This window comes from Pelophylax lessonae (genome assembly GCF_965119305.1).
Source record: "Pelophylax lessonae genome assembly, chromosome: 1".
NCBI lineage: Eukaryota > Metazoa > Chordata > Amphibia > Anura > Ranidae > Pelophylax > Pelophylax lessonae.
The window spans coordinates 515325557-515343102 of record NC_138768.1 but is presented as its reverse complement, the minus strand read 5'-3'; the positions used below and the strand labels follow the sequence as shown (position 1 = coordinate 515343102).

Here is a 17546-nt window from a genome sequence, read left to right as displayed (position 1 = left end):
GAAAGTAAAGTAATAAGTAGTGAAGTTACTTTTCAAATGCAGTAACTAGTAAAGTAATCTCGTTACAATTTACAGAACTAGTAACTAGTTACATTTTTTGAGTAACTACCCCAACACTGGTGTCAATACAAAAAAGTTAATAACACCCCCAGATTGGTTCTCAAATCACACCCATGTGATCAGATTCCAGTGCGAGAAAAAAAGGTTCCTGCAGCATTTTCATGCGAATGCAATGCGAGTTCAGCCATACAGTTTCTATGGCTGAATTCACATTGCACAGACATCGCATGTGATCTGCAAAGCAATGTGGTGCAGATCACATGTGATGTCTGTGACTGCAATAGTGTGATCCCAGGCTCAAGCTTCCGTGGATCTCGGAGGTAGTGCATTTAAGGCCCTGCACCTGCCCCCACCTGATGAGTTTATGATGACATAGATTAAACAGGGATGCAACTTGCTTACCTTTCTGATTTGGTTTGTGGTCAGCATAATGACATCAGTCCCTTCATGAAAGCATTGAGAAGCAGCCAAGTATCCAATCCTCTGTAGAAGACAAAAACAAACAAGGGCTGGTTGCCGTTATCCGCAGCAAGCAACATCAGTCAATGTCACGACTAAAACATACCTTAAAGGTGAACTTTGATGCACTCATCACCTCAACGATATTAAATGCAGCCCAACTGATGTCATATCCCAGCATTTGCAACTGTTTACACAAGAGGAGAAAACAAATCTAAACGTAAGCAGATAATATTCATATAATGTATATTTTCATTGGTGTTAAGCTGGGCAAACATGTTTTTTTTGCATAGCCTGTGACCCATCACCCACCTTATATCATGCAGCTTAGTCATAAATAGGGCAAGATATAAAAAATGAATAAAGGTGCACGACTTGAAATCTTTTCACAGCTTAAACAGTTCCTGCATAAGTGATTCAACAATGTTGTTAGATATTTGGATTGAATTTCCCTAATAATGAAAAACGTACCAATTATTATTGATTATAGTCTATTCACAAGCTCAATACTCACCTCACCATACCTCAAGCACAGATCTCCTATAGGGCCATGCTTCACAATACTTCGAAAAAAAGCGATTGCACCAGAAGGCCTTCAAATATAGCAAAGAAGTAGCACAAAGAACTAAAATCTCTGTTAACAAGTCGCAAAGGGGGTCAAGTAACTAGCTTTGAAATGTAAACAAACCTTATACATTTTTGTACTGCCTTTTTGCTATAGAATATAATAAACAATTTTATTCCACCACTATTGAAGACCTTTGAGCATATACATTTTTGAGAAGTTTTTTGGAAACTTAAAACAAATTCTCTTTTAGAATCTGTGTACACACTAAAAATAGATACCTCCAGTCTACTTACAATAGTGAACTACAATACTACAAATTGGCAACATACAAAAAAAAATGGGTGCCCTTGGTATCTGCAGAGAAATGACACGAAGCATAATAGGGGGGGAAAAAAAATTGTGTTTTTCAACCACGGATGAGCACACACAAAAACTGTTAATGACCAGTCAGAGATGAAGAGGGGGATGAGGAAGAACGATTTGCTGGGAGATTATGAGATGAAAGAGAGGATGAACAACTAGAATATGTTAGTTAACCATGTGTGAAGACACAAGGACATTTCCAGGCTTAGGTGGGCCATAGATGGTTTGAATTCAAACTGTGTATGGGAAGGCTGAATGTACCCAAGCTGATCGATCAACTTGAGTACAACCAGACTGCTGAATTAACTTGCAATTATTGCATGTGGCTGCTATAGCCACTAGCAATAATCACTGTCTTCTCCCGTCAGAGACGGCTACTAACCCCCCCCCCTGGGAGCAGACAATTACTCGGTAGTAGGGATTCCCATCAGCACTCTCTGTGTTGATAAGGGAATCGTGCAAATTTATTTCCTGCAACCCATGGTGCAGGAAATAAATTTGCACAGTCTATGGCCTGCCTTACAGTAATGCTGATGTTGAAGAGGTGGGTGTGATGTTTGCATTTGGACTGCTGTGTTGGAGATAGGGGAAATGGATTACATCTGGTAAAATACGCAGTTAAGCCTGGAAAATAGGGCCGAAAGGGGAACAAGTAAGATGAGAAAAAAAAAAACTAGGGCAAAGAGTCAGGATTTTGTCCCTACCATTCAACTAGCAAGCACAATGCTACAAGTCCGAAGAGATGGAATTTCTTATTACGATTTTTGTATATAGTGGTGACAACATGCTAAATGGCATAAATAAGGATAGAGTAAATACTCACATATGTCAGCTTACAAACGGCATTGGCTTTCACTGCAATATTATCTTGTTTAAGTTCTTGCTTGATTTCATCAATGCAGTGAGAGATGTATTTTGCCTATAAAAATGATAAAGTGTTAACGAAACTGTGGATAAGTTAAATAAAAGCCTAAATAAGGCTAAACTGATATTACAAGGACAGTAATACTGTACTTTAATACTATACTACCTTTGATAGCTGTTCATTATTTGTGCATCCAAGCACAGATAGTTTTAGTGGAATTTAGATTAGTAATACCATATGAATTCAATTACAACATATCAAAACAACTTATATAGAGATAGTTGCACCTGGCTAAGGCAGCATATAAAAGACATAGCAACAAAGAGTTCTCAATTTTAAAAATAGTGCACAGTGCCCGTTGTCATGATGGGGTGTGGGTGTGGTAGACTGCTAGAGCATGTTACTATGCCCCCATGTTATACATGCTTCCGAAGGTGAACGTATCTTTTTTTTTTTTACTCTTTTTATTGAAAGAGATAAAACGTGTGGTACAATAAACAAGGCACTCATCAGGAGCGCCAAAAACATAATAATTCGGTACAGCATATTACAGTGAACTTCAAAACTTAAACGTATCCTTTAACTTGCATTTGGAACAATCATACTAGTAATTACCCCTAAATATACCTCAAATTCTATCAGACCAGTACATACTGTAATTCAATAGTAACAAGTCAGAATGAAAAGGAACCATTAAAAAAGTTTCTTTGCTTTGAACTCCAGAAATACATTTGATTTTATCTGTGCAAGAACCTGGATACAATTACATTGGGACTTTAAACAGTCTGTTTTGGCACTTTCCTCCATTTGAGTAAAAAGTCAACCATTCACCCACCACCCCTAGGCCAAGGAAATCATTCTCTGTATACTGCTAAAGAAAAAACCTACCGCTTTAACCCTTATGTGGTCATCGAAGAAATACAACAAGAAAGAACCATCTCTTACTTCAGATGCATTGCCTTATGCTATAAGCTTACGGTCACTTCAGCGTCCATGGACTTCTATCAGGAGGGTCCCAAGACATCTGTGCATTCCATGCAGGCAAAACATACCTCTAGCATGGATGTACGCTTGGGTACACCCCTGTGAACAAAGGACTTTGTAGAACATTTCTAATTTAAATTTTGTTTGTGTGCGCGAATATTTGGTTTTAGTTCTATTGATTGCAAAATACCACATCTATCTAGGAACCTAAAAAATCTATAGCACCATCTTCTTCGTTACGCAAACAGAATCGCGGGAAGCCTGTCGCCCAAAAGAAGTTCTAATACTTTTTTTTCTGGTAAACAGGAGTCCCACGATTCTACCACAATTCGTTGGGGCGACAATTGCAGCAAAAAGGCGCCACGTTTGAGGTGGAATTGTAGGTCATGGGAATCGCAAGATGTGTCCCACGATTTGCTATGATTCGGGATCACTGGCAGAATTGCAATGATTCTGCCCGCGATCCGATACACCAGTAAGTGAATGGAGCCGAAGCCTTTTTCTGACGCTTGATGCATACAAGTAAAATCTTTAGCTAGAAAATTACTTATAACCCCCAAACATTAAATATATATTTTTAGCAGAGACCCTAGAGAATAAAATGGTGATTGCTGCAATATTTTATGTCACACACTAGTTGCATAGTGGTCTTCCAAACTCAATTTTTTTGGGAAAAAAAATGTTATTACGTAGAAAAACGTGATCTTTATTTTATGCAAAAAATTGTGATTCTCAGTTTATCCAGAATAGTTCAGCTCTATCACACAGTGATTTTTGATTAAGTTCAGTTGGTTGCAGTGCAGTGCAAGGAGGTGTATTGCACTAGTACGGCCTGCAATCTTCCTTTTTTTTCCACCACAGTGCAATGCAGTGGTGTGAACTGGGCACACAGGGGACAATGCATCTTGCTTTGTATTGTGGTGGGACTGCGCTGGAATAGCCGCCCAGCATGCTCCCACCATACCTGGTGTGAATAGACCCTTAAAAAGGCTCCTCAGTCCCACCCCACCCCCCAAAAAATTAAAAGTCAGTAGCTACAAATATTGTAGCTTCTGGCTTTTAATAAAAAGGACACTTGCCTGTCCAGGGATCCAGCGCTGTCATCACCCAGGCTGGTTGTTGGTCGGTCTTCGGGGCGCCGGCGCTGCCATATTTTACTTTGGGAAACCAGCTGTGACTCCTTACCACTTTAGAGCCGGCTTCCCACTGCCCAGCTTTGTGAATGGGTCCCGCAGCCTCCAAAAGTGTGAGAGGAGGGGTAGATGAGGAGGAAAATGTGAACTTTCCCTTTTGGGTGAAATTCTGTTTTAAACTATGAATGAACTTTAAAGGATAGGTTCATCGTTGTTAAAAAAAAAAAAAAATATATAGTAAAATGTTTATATTTTTGCAGGCAAAAAAAAATAGGCATTTATTATTTTTGTTTACTACGAGCCTGGAAAGCTGGTCACTGGTGCAATGCAGGACTCCTGCAGACCGCCAATGTAAGCTGTCTGCTCATACCTCGTATGGGCAGGTAGTTACACAACGACAAGAAGAAACAATGAAATACCTAAAGCGTTCATTAAGAACTACAAGCCGACAGCTACAAAGGCTGTTACTTATAGTTCTCCCATTCACAGAGCTCTGTGAATGAATGACGCGGCCGGGTGGGCGGGTCGGGGATTGAGGCAGCAGGAGTGGGAGCATGTTACATGTTCTACCCTAAAAATAAGTGGTGAAATTATCCTTTAAGATAGAATCCAAAAAAGTGTGTGTGTATTGACCAAACTATTTTCCATTTCATTCGATTCAGAGCTAGGACACAGTCAAATAGGCTTGCAAAAAAAAACATTTTACTAATTCATTTTTTCGCGATACAGCAACCAGCATAGTAACACTGTTTGCGTGCAATGACAGAGCAAGCAACAGGATCTGCATATGTGCGATTGGGTATCATTTGTTCTCTTGACAATGGTAAGTAGTCATAAAATATTCAAGGAAAACTCTTGTCCTTTTAACGGTCGCGAACGGAGAAAGGACTAGCAAAGTATAGTAGAAGCTCGGCCAGTGCCTTACCAATAAAAAGTTATAACCTCAGTAACATTACATTTCCATAAATGATAAAGCACAACGCTGTATAAAAGAAACACAAATGTTAATGAAATTCTTACACAACTTACACAACTTCCCATTGTAAAATAACCGCATACATGGACAAGATTCCCTTTTTACCTGCCTGCTCAATGCATGTGATCATTTATCTTGATTAGGTAGGGATTGCAATATTATTTAAAATGTTTTAATCACGATTGGGGTGATTCTTTGAAAACGTTGAATCTGTTAACTCAAAAGGGAAAGTTTCCTAAAGATGAAGCGGTGTTCATGTTTAATTGCCAATCGCCGAGTGTGAAGAAAAAAAATAAATAAAAAATAGAGTAAGCTGTACGTATGTTGCAGTAAAAACTATACACTGTCACGTTCTGTGGGCAGTACCACCGCTAAATGTGACAATCTGAAGCAAACAGGGTTTTGCCTCAAATGCCCTGCAACCAAATGTAGTGCACCTGGTTGTGGCACAGTGGTCCAGGCTTACATGTTTGTAACAAGCATTGAGGAGGCCGCATATCATCTCCCAGCCATCTGTCAAACACCACCTGAAAAGCAATCCACCTTTGGTTGCTTATAAGAAGGAGGGGGGGGAGGGGCGGCAAGGACTAATGCAAGCCCTGAGAACCTATTCCCATTTTAAAATGTCTGCATTATGATGCTTTAAAGCTGAACAAGAAAAACAAAAGTCCTCCCTTACAGTGAGGCTGTGCAAGTGTTAAAAGTGGAGTTCCAGGCTATAACTAACTAATCTTCAAATTGTTCCCTCCCCCTTTCTAACACCTATGCTGACTAACTTGTGTAAGGAAGATGTATATACCTACATATTTTCAGCCCGCTCTTGGTCGCTCACGTGATCCAACTACCCTGGACCAGTCAGAAGCTGCTGCTGGGGAGAGAAGACAGAGCTGGACAATGAATGATAATGAGTGGAAGCTGTGACATAACCATAGGCTCCTATGGCCCAAAGGTTGTCGACGCTCCGTCCATTTCCATGCAGCAGCAGCTGGCTGGAACAGGGGAGCCAGATTACGTAACTGGACCAGAACAGCCTGGACCATCCAGCAGCCCTGATCAGTGTACGCTGATGGCAGGAAAGTTCCGCTGTCAAAATACAATAACTTAGCAGGAAGGATTCTCCCATCCACATTGATTGTATAGATAGGGGAAAAAGTACACCCCGATGGCCCGGACCACATCCAAAAAATGCAAGGCAACATCTTTTGGATGCTTTGGTTTAGGACATAACAAAGGCAACACAATGTACTCATTTAAGTCGAACCCTGAAATGACCTTAGGAAGGAACAACTGACAGGGACGAAGCACCAAAATAAGTCAACTCTCCTGCGTGAAGGGGCGAAGCACCACCTTGTCCCTGTGAATCACCAGGTAAGGTGACGACAGGACAGCGCAGCCAGGTCTGAGACCCTGCATGCAGAAGTAATGGCTACTAAAAAAGCCACTCTCTGTGACAAGGTAAGCAGAGGAGTTTCACGAACATTTCTAAAAGGTGTTTGAAATCAATAAAGTAGGCACTGGAACTAGTGTATAGTAATGACCAATGCAATCCTCAATATAATAATCCAGCAATAAAAAAAAAAAAGTGCAAAAGTGCTCAGATGAGACCAGTGTATAAAAACATATATAGCATCAAAATCATTGAGGGTGCCAAATATTTGGATGACCAATAGTATACTGTGCTCAGATGTGAACCTTAAATTATATCATATAGTAAAAAATACAAGTATTGATGCTATACAGTATATGTTTTTATACACTGGTCTCATCTGAGCACTTTTGCACTTTTGATTTATTGCTGGATTATCATATTTATTGAGGATTGCATTGATCACTACTATACACTAGGACCAGCGCCTACTTTATTGATTCCAAACTTCATTTAATTTGTGCACACACATTTAAAAAAGAGGCAGCAGTTCACACCCACAGTATCAACTATAAAAACTTGGAGCCTTCACTTTTACTACCCATTCTTAAAAGGCGGTCTTTGAAGAACAGACAGTACCAGATTAGGATCCCACGGAGGCACCAGGGACCGCACCGGAGGGGCCATATGGCCAAGTCCCTGCACAAAGGTGTGAATCAAGGAATTTGCGGCCAAAGGTCTTTGGAAGAAAATTGCCAAAGCTGAAATGTGCACAGCAGAGAGGGCAGGAACAAGACATTCTGGATACCTTAGAATGCTGGCCCCTTCTTTTACCACCAGGGCACTTTTGGTGCCCCCTTGGTGATTGACATATGCCACAGCGGTGGCGTTGTTTGTTTGAATCCTTACCGGACAACCCTGCAGACAATCAGTCTACTGGGACAGGCAAAGCACGATCGCTCAAATTTTGCAGGATGTTGTTCGGCAGACTGGACTCCTCCCCAAGACCAAAACCCTTGGGCTGATTCCATGCCCAGGACACCTCCCCACCCAGACAAGCTGGCGTCCGTGGTAACCACTGTCCAGAAAAGAGGGAGAAAAGACTTCCCTTGTCGAAACCCAGGGGAGCGGAGCCACTAAAGCAGAGAGCCTTTCGAACCCCAACTCAACAAGATCTGATTGTCCAGGGACTGTTGAATCTTTTCCCATTTGGATAGAATCTCCTTTTGCAGATTTATCAGGCCCAGCACCTGCATGCAAGTTATGAGAGATAACCGGCGATTGGACAACAGGAGTCGAATGCTGCTACTTCAAGTGTTTTGTTTCTGGGAGAAACACCCGGGCTGAGACTGAATCCAGAGTCAGCCCCAGGAAGTCCAATTTGTTTGACGGGGTCAAGGCTGACTTTTGAAAATTCAGAATCTAGCTTCACTCCTGCAAAGTTCGCACTGTAATGTCCAGATCCTCTTTCAGGACAGACAATGATTCTGCTCTCAGAAGAAGATCATCCAGGTATCCCAGTACCAAAATCCCCCGCTGTCTGAGTAAGGCTAACACAGGGCCAACACTCTGGTGAACACCCAAGGAGCTGAGGCGAGACCAAAAAGTAAGGCCACAAACTGATAATGCTCCTCGCCTATGGCAAAATGAAGAAAACGCTGATGCCCGATGTAGATTGGAATATGAAGGTAGGCATCCTTGATATCGATGGGAGGCCAGAAAGTTCCCTTAATGAAAGGAGGCCACAACTGTGCAAAATGGATTCCATTCTGAATTTCTGAACCCGCACAACGTGGCTCAGGGTCTTGAGATCTAAGATTGAGCAAATCTTCCCCTCCTTCCTTGGGACCGTAAAGATAAACTCCTGAAAACATTCCAACTCTGGAACTGGTACTATGACACCTTGTGACAATAAATCCTGCACTGTGCCTAGAGGGCCTTGAAGCCGATCCGAGGACAGAGGCAGATTGGGAGTGAAGAACCTTGCCGGGGGCAAGGATCGAAACTCGATCTTGTAACCGGACCGAATCAACTCGAGTACCCATTTGTCTTGGATGAACGAAGTCCATGGGTCTGCAAAGAAAGGAAGACTTCCCCCCCCCCACCCATAGTACAGGTGATGGAGTCCCTTTAGGCGAAGAAGGGCTTCTCGGCGAGACCAGAGGAGCCTGTCTTAGACTTACCACCCCAGGGTCCCTTGGAACCCCCTACGAAGGGGCGGGAGGGTTTAGAACCCATGTCCTGCGACCTTGCAGGAAGTAAGGGCCACTTGTGAGCCGAAAAGACAGGGCCACGTTTTCAGCGAGACTCAGTTTTTAGTAACCTGCGGAAGCAGGGTGCTCTTGCCCCCCCCCGTGAGACCCTTTATGATCTCTTCCATGTAGGATCCGAACAAGCAGTCCCCCACAAAAGGAGATCACCGCTGTCACCGGCATCCTGCAAGCTACAAATATACTCTAAGCCCTGTATTAACTGGTCCGCCAGCTTCGCCATTTCATGAGGATGCTGACCCTCTTTCAAATCCTGGCGTAAAAGCTTTGCCCACTCCGTTAAGGTCTGGGAGACCAAGGTTATAGCAAACACAGGCCTCAGGATTGAACCTGCCATGGTAAAAAGTTGGCGGACCAAGGATTCAGCTTTCCTCTCTGCAGGGTCCTTAAAGGAAGGAGATTCCTCCACTGGTAATACCAGGACTTTATTTAGCCTAGAAACCTGAGAATCGAACAACCGGTGGCACCGTCAGTTTCTTTAGGAGGGACTCCTCAAAAGGATACCTCATGGCGAAACGCTTAGGTATACCAGCCATGCGTTTCAGGGACCGCACTGGCTAGCGACAATCTCGTCAAAATAGACAGGAAAGGGGAAAACTTTAATCACTCTGGGTGGACTGTGGGTGACAAATTGCACTGGTACGGCCGTTGCGTCCTCCATTTTTAAAGCTTCCCGCACTGATACAATCAATGCCTCTACAAGCGATTCTTGCGCAGAGGTGATGGAAGAAGAATCATCCTCCCTATCAGAGCACTCGAAGTGTGTGGACGCAGACCCCGTGGGATGACTCACATCCACGGCTGCCAAATTTGCATCAGAATCTGAGGAGGCAGAGACAGGTGAAGGTGGAGGGCACTTTTTACCGGGTCTCTTATGTAAGACCATGTCCACTTTAGATACCACAGACTGCAGGACCGCTGTCATGGCTGCCATAGCAGAGTGGGGCCCCAAGGATCCCCCCTCTGAGAGTGGGTCAGGTGGTGAGACATGTTCTACAGGCTCCATGACACACTGGAAGAAAAAAAAAAAAGTAATGTCAATTTTTTATTAACCACTTGCCGCCCACCCACCGTCAAATGACAGCGGAGCGGTGCAGCTCTCGCCTGGGACGATGTCATATGATGGTGCCCCAGAACGGCTGCTCGGGGGCGGGCAGTGCGGCCATCGTGGAACACGGCGCGACCCCGATCTTGGTAAAGAGCCAATGACATGGCTCTTTACCCATGTGATCAGCTGTGTCCAATCACAGCCAGTCACATGTAAATGAGGAAGTGCCGTTTATCGACTCTCCTCGCCTCACACTGTCACAGTGTGTGGCAAGGAGAGCCGATCGGCGGCTCCTCCTCAAAGGGGAGTCTAAGACAGGTAATCAGTACATGGATCATCAGTGCCCTGATTACAGTAAAGTTAAAAAACAGTGCCCATCAGTGAGGCATATTAGTGCAACCCATCAGTGAAGGAGAAAAATGACTTATTTTCAAAATTTACTGACACAAAATAAGAAAAAAAAAAAAAAAGTGAAATTTTATTTTGTCTTTAGTACGAAAAAACCCAGCAGTGATTAAATATCACCAAAAGAAAGCTCTATTTGTGTGAAAAAAAATTGATAAAAATTTCATTTGGGTACAGCATTGCATGACCGCGCAATTGTCAATCTAAGTGTGACAGCTGAAAGCTGGAAATTGGCCTGGGCAGGAAGGGGGGGTAAAAGGGCCCTGTATTGAAGTGGTTAAGCTGTGAAAATCTCCCCACCGCTGATTCCCCTGGTACCACAGGTCCCAGAAATACTGCAATAGAGGAACAGGCAGGGAGATACCGCCCCAGGACTCACCAAACGTGTCTCGGCAAGGAGCAGGGAGAGAAGGGAAAAAGCGCTAACAGCCTGCAGCATGCTGATCCGAGAGGAAGAGGAAACAGACGTGCTGTCACTAGAGGCTGCCCACTGAGCAACTCTCCATGCGGCTACAAGAAAATGGCCTCCTCATTTACCTATAGGAACAATAATGGCGGCGCCGCACATTTCGCGTGCGAATCCAGGGACCCCCTAAGGTATGTAAACGGCCGGGGGGGCCCCCCTGTAGAGACCACCCTCAGGACTCAACACCCCAAGCAGGCATCCAGCCGCACAGTGTGATCCCACCCCCCTTTCAGTCACAGCTCACCTCACGGAGGTGACAGCTTTCCCATGAAGGAGAATTAAAATCACCTCATGTATTCCACAGAAGGAGGGGGAAGGGGAGCTCAGACAGGGGAAACCCCTCTAGTGAAGGGGAAAAAACCATGGCTGGGAAGGCCCCTAGGAGAATTAATGACCCTGGGAGGACTTCGCGTCCACCCCACGGATATGGGGGCACTAATAACCATACCTCTGGAACCAGGCAGGGTTTACTCTGGCCAGGTCACCTCCCCATCTCAAAACAGGGGGTGCTGCGGGCCAAAGGAAGGCTGCGACTCCAGCCACGACCAGGTTGTGTGTGTCCTCGCGAGGTGTCCCGTTCGCAAGCCAGCTACTCCAGTGGGACTATGTCACGGCCAAACTAGTGTGGAGTTGAGGTCTGCATGTGTTAGTTGGCTAGACTGGGACGATCATAAGGATCTAGGATATCCAGTGTGTTACCCAGTCCGGCAGTTGATTGTAGTTCTCATAGGAACAGACTTGATTTTAGAAGAAGAAGAGGAAAAAAAAAATTCCATTTAAAAAAGGAAAAAAAAAAGGCCAGGAGCAGAGATCCCAGCAAAGAGCTAGGTCCTTACTCCTGATTAGGCAGAAAAAAACAGATCCTAGAGCAGGAAGTGGGAGCTTACCACCTGGAGCCTGCCCTATAGGCGTAGTTAAGCTTTGTTAACCCTATTCTGCCTAGTGTCCTACTCCGAGGAAGAGCAGCAAAACCCATCTGTCAAAGAAGATATGAAGCTGTGTCCGTCAATGAATGAAAGAAAAAATAATAATAATGTATGGTGTGCCTAAAGCGTGTACACACAGGCCTGAATGTCAGGCAGCGACATTCGGCCGGCTCCTGTCAGAGGGGAATGACCAAAAAAGGTCTGCTGACTGGCTCCGTGAGTGATCTGAGCCAATGGCAGAGCGCTGACCGGACTGTTCTGGTGGGGGGAGGGGGTCGTCCCCCTGTCAGAACATAATAGAACAGCAGGCCTCCTGATGACGTCATTCTGACAAAACGCGTATAGTGTCATCGCGTCATTTCAGGCCTTGTTTTCGGTCCGTAAAACGCATCACGTTCCGGATACAGCATACGGACTGACGGCTTTTCATTCACTTTTCTATTGTAAGTGCATTTGCTTTTATCAATAACTTTATATAAAATACAGATATACACTACGAGATGCCTCTTTTTATCCATATACCCTGTGATGGGAGTTTCCAGTAACCTGACATACTGAGGTGGAGAAGGAGATATACGATTGTCCAGCTATCTGTTGGATTGTCTGACCCCTCCAGGGGTTTAGCCCTCTGGTGAGTACGGACCTGAGAGGGGGGGAGCACGAGTGGATTCACCTTTGTATTTCACCACCAGAGACTGCCATTGCACTTATCACTTTATTATCCTTACAAGGACTTATGAACTTTTGGATTATGATATTTATTTATATATTCACGTGACATTTATTGCATTTTTTTGCACATTTTGCACTGAGCACTTTTTATATTATTTGATTTATATGACATAGTGTGTTGGTTTTTTTTTATATATGGCCACCATTGGTTTATGTTTGTAATATATCACTTATGCTTTAACGTATGAATTGTTTAAAGGGACAGCACCCTTTATTATTTTATTGGCATATTTTTTTTTTCTTATGAGCATTAAAACACATAATAAGCAGCACCACCTACACCTCTTTCCTACATTTACCTAATCCCATATCCCACGTGTTAGGATATGCGAGACGGGCTGCAGCCTTTGTGTACATACCCTAACGCGGGACCATTACCAATTAACAATACTAGTTGGCTGGCTGTCTCAGGCTTAAGTACGCCAAGTCACTGATCAGGGTAGGATGTGGGTCAGTGTAGTAAAAAAATCTTGATCTGCATATTTTTTTAAGTCAGGGAACCAAGGTTTTTGAAGTCATTGGATGAGCAGGAAACTAGAATTTTTAAAAAGCAGCATCCATAGTATCTCATGATAGGATTCTATAAAAGCTTGTTCCTAATTATGCATAAAAAAATAAAAATAAAAATTTCTTTGTAATGAAGGTGAGGGGAATTCCAGTCTGATACAGTAGTCATCGCTAAAGAAATTACTCTCTCCACCCAGGAACAACTGTAAAATTTTGTCTGCAGCTCCCTGTCAACGCCAACCATCTGGCACTGAAACTTGCATTTTCAGGTGTGGTACAGATTTCACATCACTTGCTCGATATCCTCCATTCAGAAAAAGGCTTGCATTCTTTTCTCAGAATGCAGGGCATGCTGTGCTTGGAGGAAAGAGCACTGGAAGTGGTAGTTCCGCCTGTAGCCCTGGAAGTGGTAGTTCCGCCTGTAGCCCTGGAAGTGGTAGTTCCGCCTGTAGCCCTGGAAGTGGTAGTTCCGCCTGTAGCCCTGGAAGTGGTAGTTCCGCCTGTAGCCCTGGAAGCGGTAGTTCCGCCTGTAGCGCAGAAGGAGCCACACCTCCCCCATCAACAACGCCTTGCATTCTGTGCAAATAATGCAAGGCTTTTTCCACATGAAGCAGAAGCCAAGTGAGGGACCTTCTATGATATCTGCACTATAGCCAGAGCTACAAGTCTCAGCACGGTTAGCCAACATGTGTGATATCTGTGCTTCTGCAAAACTATAAGTGCCAGCAGAAAACACTGACAGGAGACTGAGGGTCTAATAAAAGTAAAATATTTACCATATGCTTCAGAAGCCAGAGACGGAGCGCACTTTATTAACAGTTAACATTTTTACTGTGCAAATGTACTTCAGCATTTAACCCATAGTAATAGTTAAACACTTTTTATACAATCATATTGCAAAGATATGTATAGAGAAATTATCTTTGTACATAGCAATGCAGTAGCCAATTTAAAAAAAAAATGCAAATAAGAAAGTGATACAGTATGCTTGATTAATTCTTCTATAAGGCTACAAATGTTTTATTTATTTTTTTTAATAAATTACAAGCAGCAATGCAGCACAGCAGTGTAAAACTCTTACTCACCTAACCTATCAGACACACCTTTATTTACGCTGTAACATTTCCACTATACAGAAAAGTAAATTTACACTGCAGGTTATATAAAGTGAGGATATGTGGAAAGATAAATAACTAAATCCTTACAGAAACCCCTTATTGCTGAGCTCTCTTTTCTGATTCTGCTGACGGAAGTGGCTCATTTGGTGACACACTAAAGTCTCTTTCTTTATGGAGAAAAGAAAATGGATGGCTATTCAACACATGGCTGGAAAAAGTTGAAACCAGTGTTTCAACTTGAGTAGCCAGTATAAGTGAGTAATCCCTGTTATACAAAACAGTGGACAGAGTCCTTGAGCACCTAAGGAAAAAAGGCCAAACTATATACACCACCCGCACCCCCCCTCCATGAGCTGTGAACACCTGCATAGTTTGCAGATGCCACCCTTTTTGTGCTCCCTTCATTCAGCAACACCCACACTTACCTCCTCTGCGCAAACTTATTACACTCTGATCCTTCTTTTCTGGCTATCTCTGCCAGCACTCTCAGCAAATCCTCTTTTCAGTGTGCCAACAAAAGGAAGCCAAATCCTATGGAGATGCACCTGCAGGCTCACACCAGAGGTAGGCTGTATGCATCTATAGACACACACTGTTGTTTTCCCCTCCCCCACTCTCTGTTCATTTGACAGCCAATGGCGAGAGAGAGAGACAGAGACACAGAGAGACAGAGACACAGAGACACAGAGAGACAGAGAGACAGAGACACAGAGAGACAGAGACACAGAGACACAGAGACACAGAGAAGCTGCAGATGGGCACAACGCTGGGTCTATACAGGACTTAGGAAGGCGTTTAAGGGGGATGCAGGGAAAGCATTAAGGTAAAAAAAAAAACACTAGGTCTGAAACAACTAATCGATTAATCGCCAAATAATCCATTAGTGGATTAGTTGGTCAGCTGATTAGTTGGCCTGCATACAGAATATATTATTTGTTTACATATCAGAAAATACAGCTCAGTACACCGTCCATACATGTTAGAAGAGACAGTGCAACACACATACTGACATGTATGGATGGTGTACTGAGTTTTTTTTACCTCGCTATAGGAGCACTCTATACTAGGGCTGAAACAAATAATTGATTAATCGACAACGAATTGATTATGAAAAAATAGTTGTCAACTATTTTCATAATCGATTAGTTGGTCAGCCGATTAGTTGTCCTTCATACAGAATGCATTATTTGTTTACATATCAGAAAATACAGTACAGCACACATACAGCTCAGTACACTGTCTATACATGTCAGTAGATGCCAGAGAACTTGTGAATGTGTGCGGAGCAATGCCTCATGGGAAATGTAACCCTGGGCATTAGAAGGAACCAATTGATTCTAAAGTCAGAGGTTTTTTATACCATGCTATTGGGACACTCTATCCAGTGATGGCAAAACTTGGCACCCCAGATGTTTTGGAATTACATTTCCCATGATGCTCATGCATTCTGCAGTGTAGTTGAGCCTCATGGGAAATGTAGTTCCAAAACATCTGGAGTGCCAAGGTTCGCCATCATTGCTACAGTACTAAACTTTGCTGCTTCCTTTAGGAGCACTAAGAAGGGAGGAGGAGCCAGAAGTGCCATGGGGGGGGGGGGGGCAAGTAGAGGAGAAGCAGTGCTGCTCTGTGCAAACCCATTACACAAAGTGGGAAAATAGGACAAGTTTGTTATAAAAAAAAAAAAAAAAAAATATGTTATAGTAGCTTCATGTCGGACTCCCAGTTAAAATACCCTGCATATTCGACTTCTGGGCATATTTATTATATGCATACACATGATACAAGATATAATACTTTCACAGATTCTCAGTAAAAATTCTAATTATATTATAGTAGTGATTATCTGCTGTTTTTGTACTATAAAAGGGCTATTTTTTTTTTTTTAACCCCATCATGAGAGGTGTTAAAAAAAAAAAAAAAAGCTTGCTGCTGCTACTAATGGCACTTTTCCACTGCAAGTACCTGCTCGGCTCTACTCGGCCCGGTTTGCTTTTCCACTGCTGGTACCGCATGGTACGGTGTTGGAACGGTTCGGTATGGTTTGCTTTTCCACTAAAGTACTAGTAAAGTTAAGTGGGTGGGATAACAACGGGGTGGGTGGGATTCTCTGACCAATCAGTGGCTAGTAGTGACTGCATGCAAAGGATTGTGGGATATGGTACCTCTTGGAACCACAATCGAGGTGGTACTGTTTTTGAGAGCTGTACCGTTCGGTTCCATGCAGTGGAAAAGCGCCGCCGTACCGTACCGAACCGTTCCTACACCGTACCATGCGGTACCAGCAATGGAAAAGCACAAAAGCGAGCCGAACCGCTCGGTTCCATGCAGTGGAAAAGCGCCATAAACGTCTTATGCTGCCCATACATGTATTGATTTTTGGACAATAATATTTGCATGAATATTTGTACAAACATTATGTGTATATTCGTTGGACAAGTGGTGTTTGAAAACTCCACTTGCTTTGAACATACAATTTTAAAATGAATATAATTTCTGAGCAAAGACCACACACACACACACGATTTGAAGATTTGTTTGATTGAAAAGCTTTCTATTCTGCTCCTTCAAATTTTCCTGTCACTGTGGTTGAGGACGAACATTAAATGGAGCTCAGTAATGGTTAGAAAAATCAGATGAATGTTCCTAAAAAATTACTAGTTTGTGTATTAGTTTGTGTATGGCCAGCATAAGAGACAGCAGGCGCTGATTCAGAGATGGAGTTTCTTATTATAATATTTTATTGATCTTCTATATTTATTATTCCAAATCCTTGTGGTCCCAGTGTGTCTTCATTATTCTTTCCTGGAGTGCTGCCCTTGTATTTTGCTTTTCACTCTATATGTGGTCTCTTCCTCTCTGCTGCCCCCTTTGTGCTGAGTGCTGTCCATGCCTCAGCCCCGGGTCAGGCGCTCCTCAGATCGGCTTTATTCTCCTTTTCCAGTATTGGATCATTTTTTTGGAAGAAGGACATGATTCAAGGTAGTGGTTATTCCACACACCTTTTTTAGATTATAATCACTCCCATAATAATATAATTCATATTTCCATCTTCAGATATATATATTCAAGCTCCTGATGAAATGACCGGAGGTCCATGAAACGCGTAGAGCCTACATTAACTCAGATGTTTTACTCGATTTTGACATATTTAGAGACTGTGAGCTTACAGAGATTATGATGTCATATTGAATTCGCTATATCCCTTAGAGATCTATGTTTGATCCTTGTAATACTGCATTTATGTTTGTTGAATATGTATTGAATAATTTGCTATATGCCACTTCTCTGTTTGCATCTATA

The 17546-nt window shown here is 43.0% G+C and overlaps 1 protein-coding gene across 2 annotated transcripts in view; it reads right to left on the bottom strand.

Moving 5' to 3' along the window:
- AP3D1 (adaptor related protein complex 3 subunit delta 1) overlaps positions 1 to 17546 on the bottom strand; it is a 317903-nt gene that overhangs the window by 280458 nt on the left and 19899 nt on the right. For both annotated transcript variants that reach the window (XM_082247309.1, XM_082247310.1), the window contains exons 2-4: positions 2274 to 2369; positions 626 to 706; positions 463 to 543 (exon numbers count right to left, since the gene is read on the bottom strand). In XM_082247309.1, coding sequence (XP_082103435.1) covers positions 463 to 543; positions 626 to 706; positions 2274 to 2369 — 258 coding nt within the window. The remainder of the gene's footprint in view (positions 1 to 462; positions 544 to 625; positions 707 to 2273; positions 2370 to 17546) is intronic.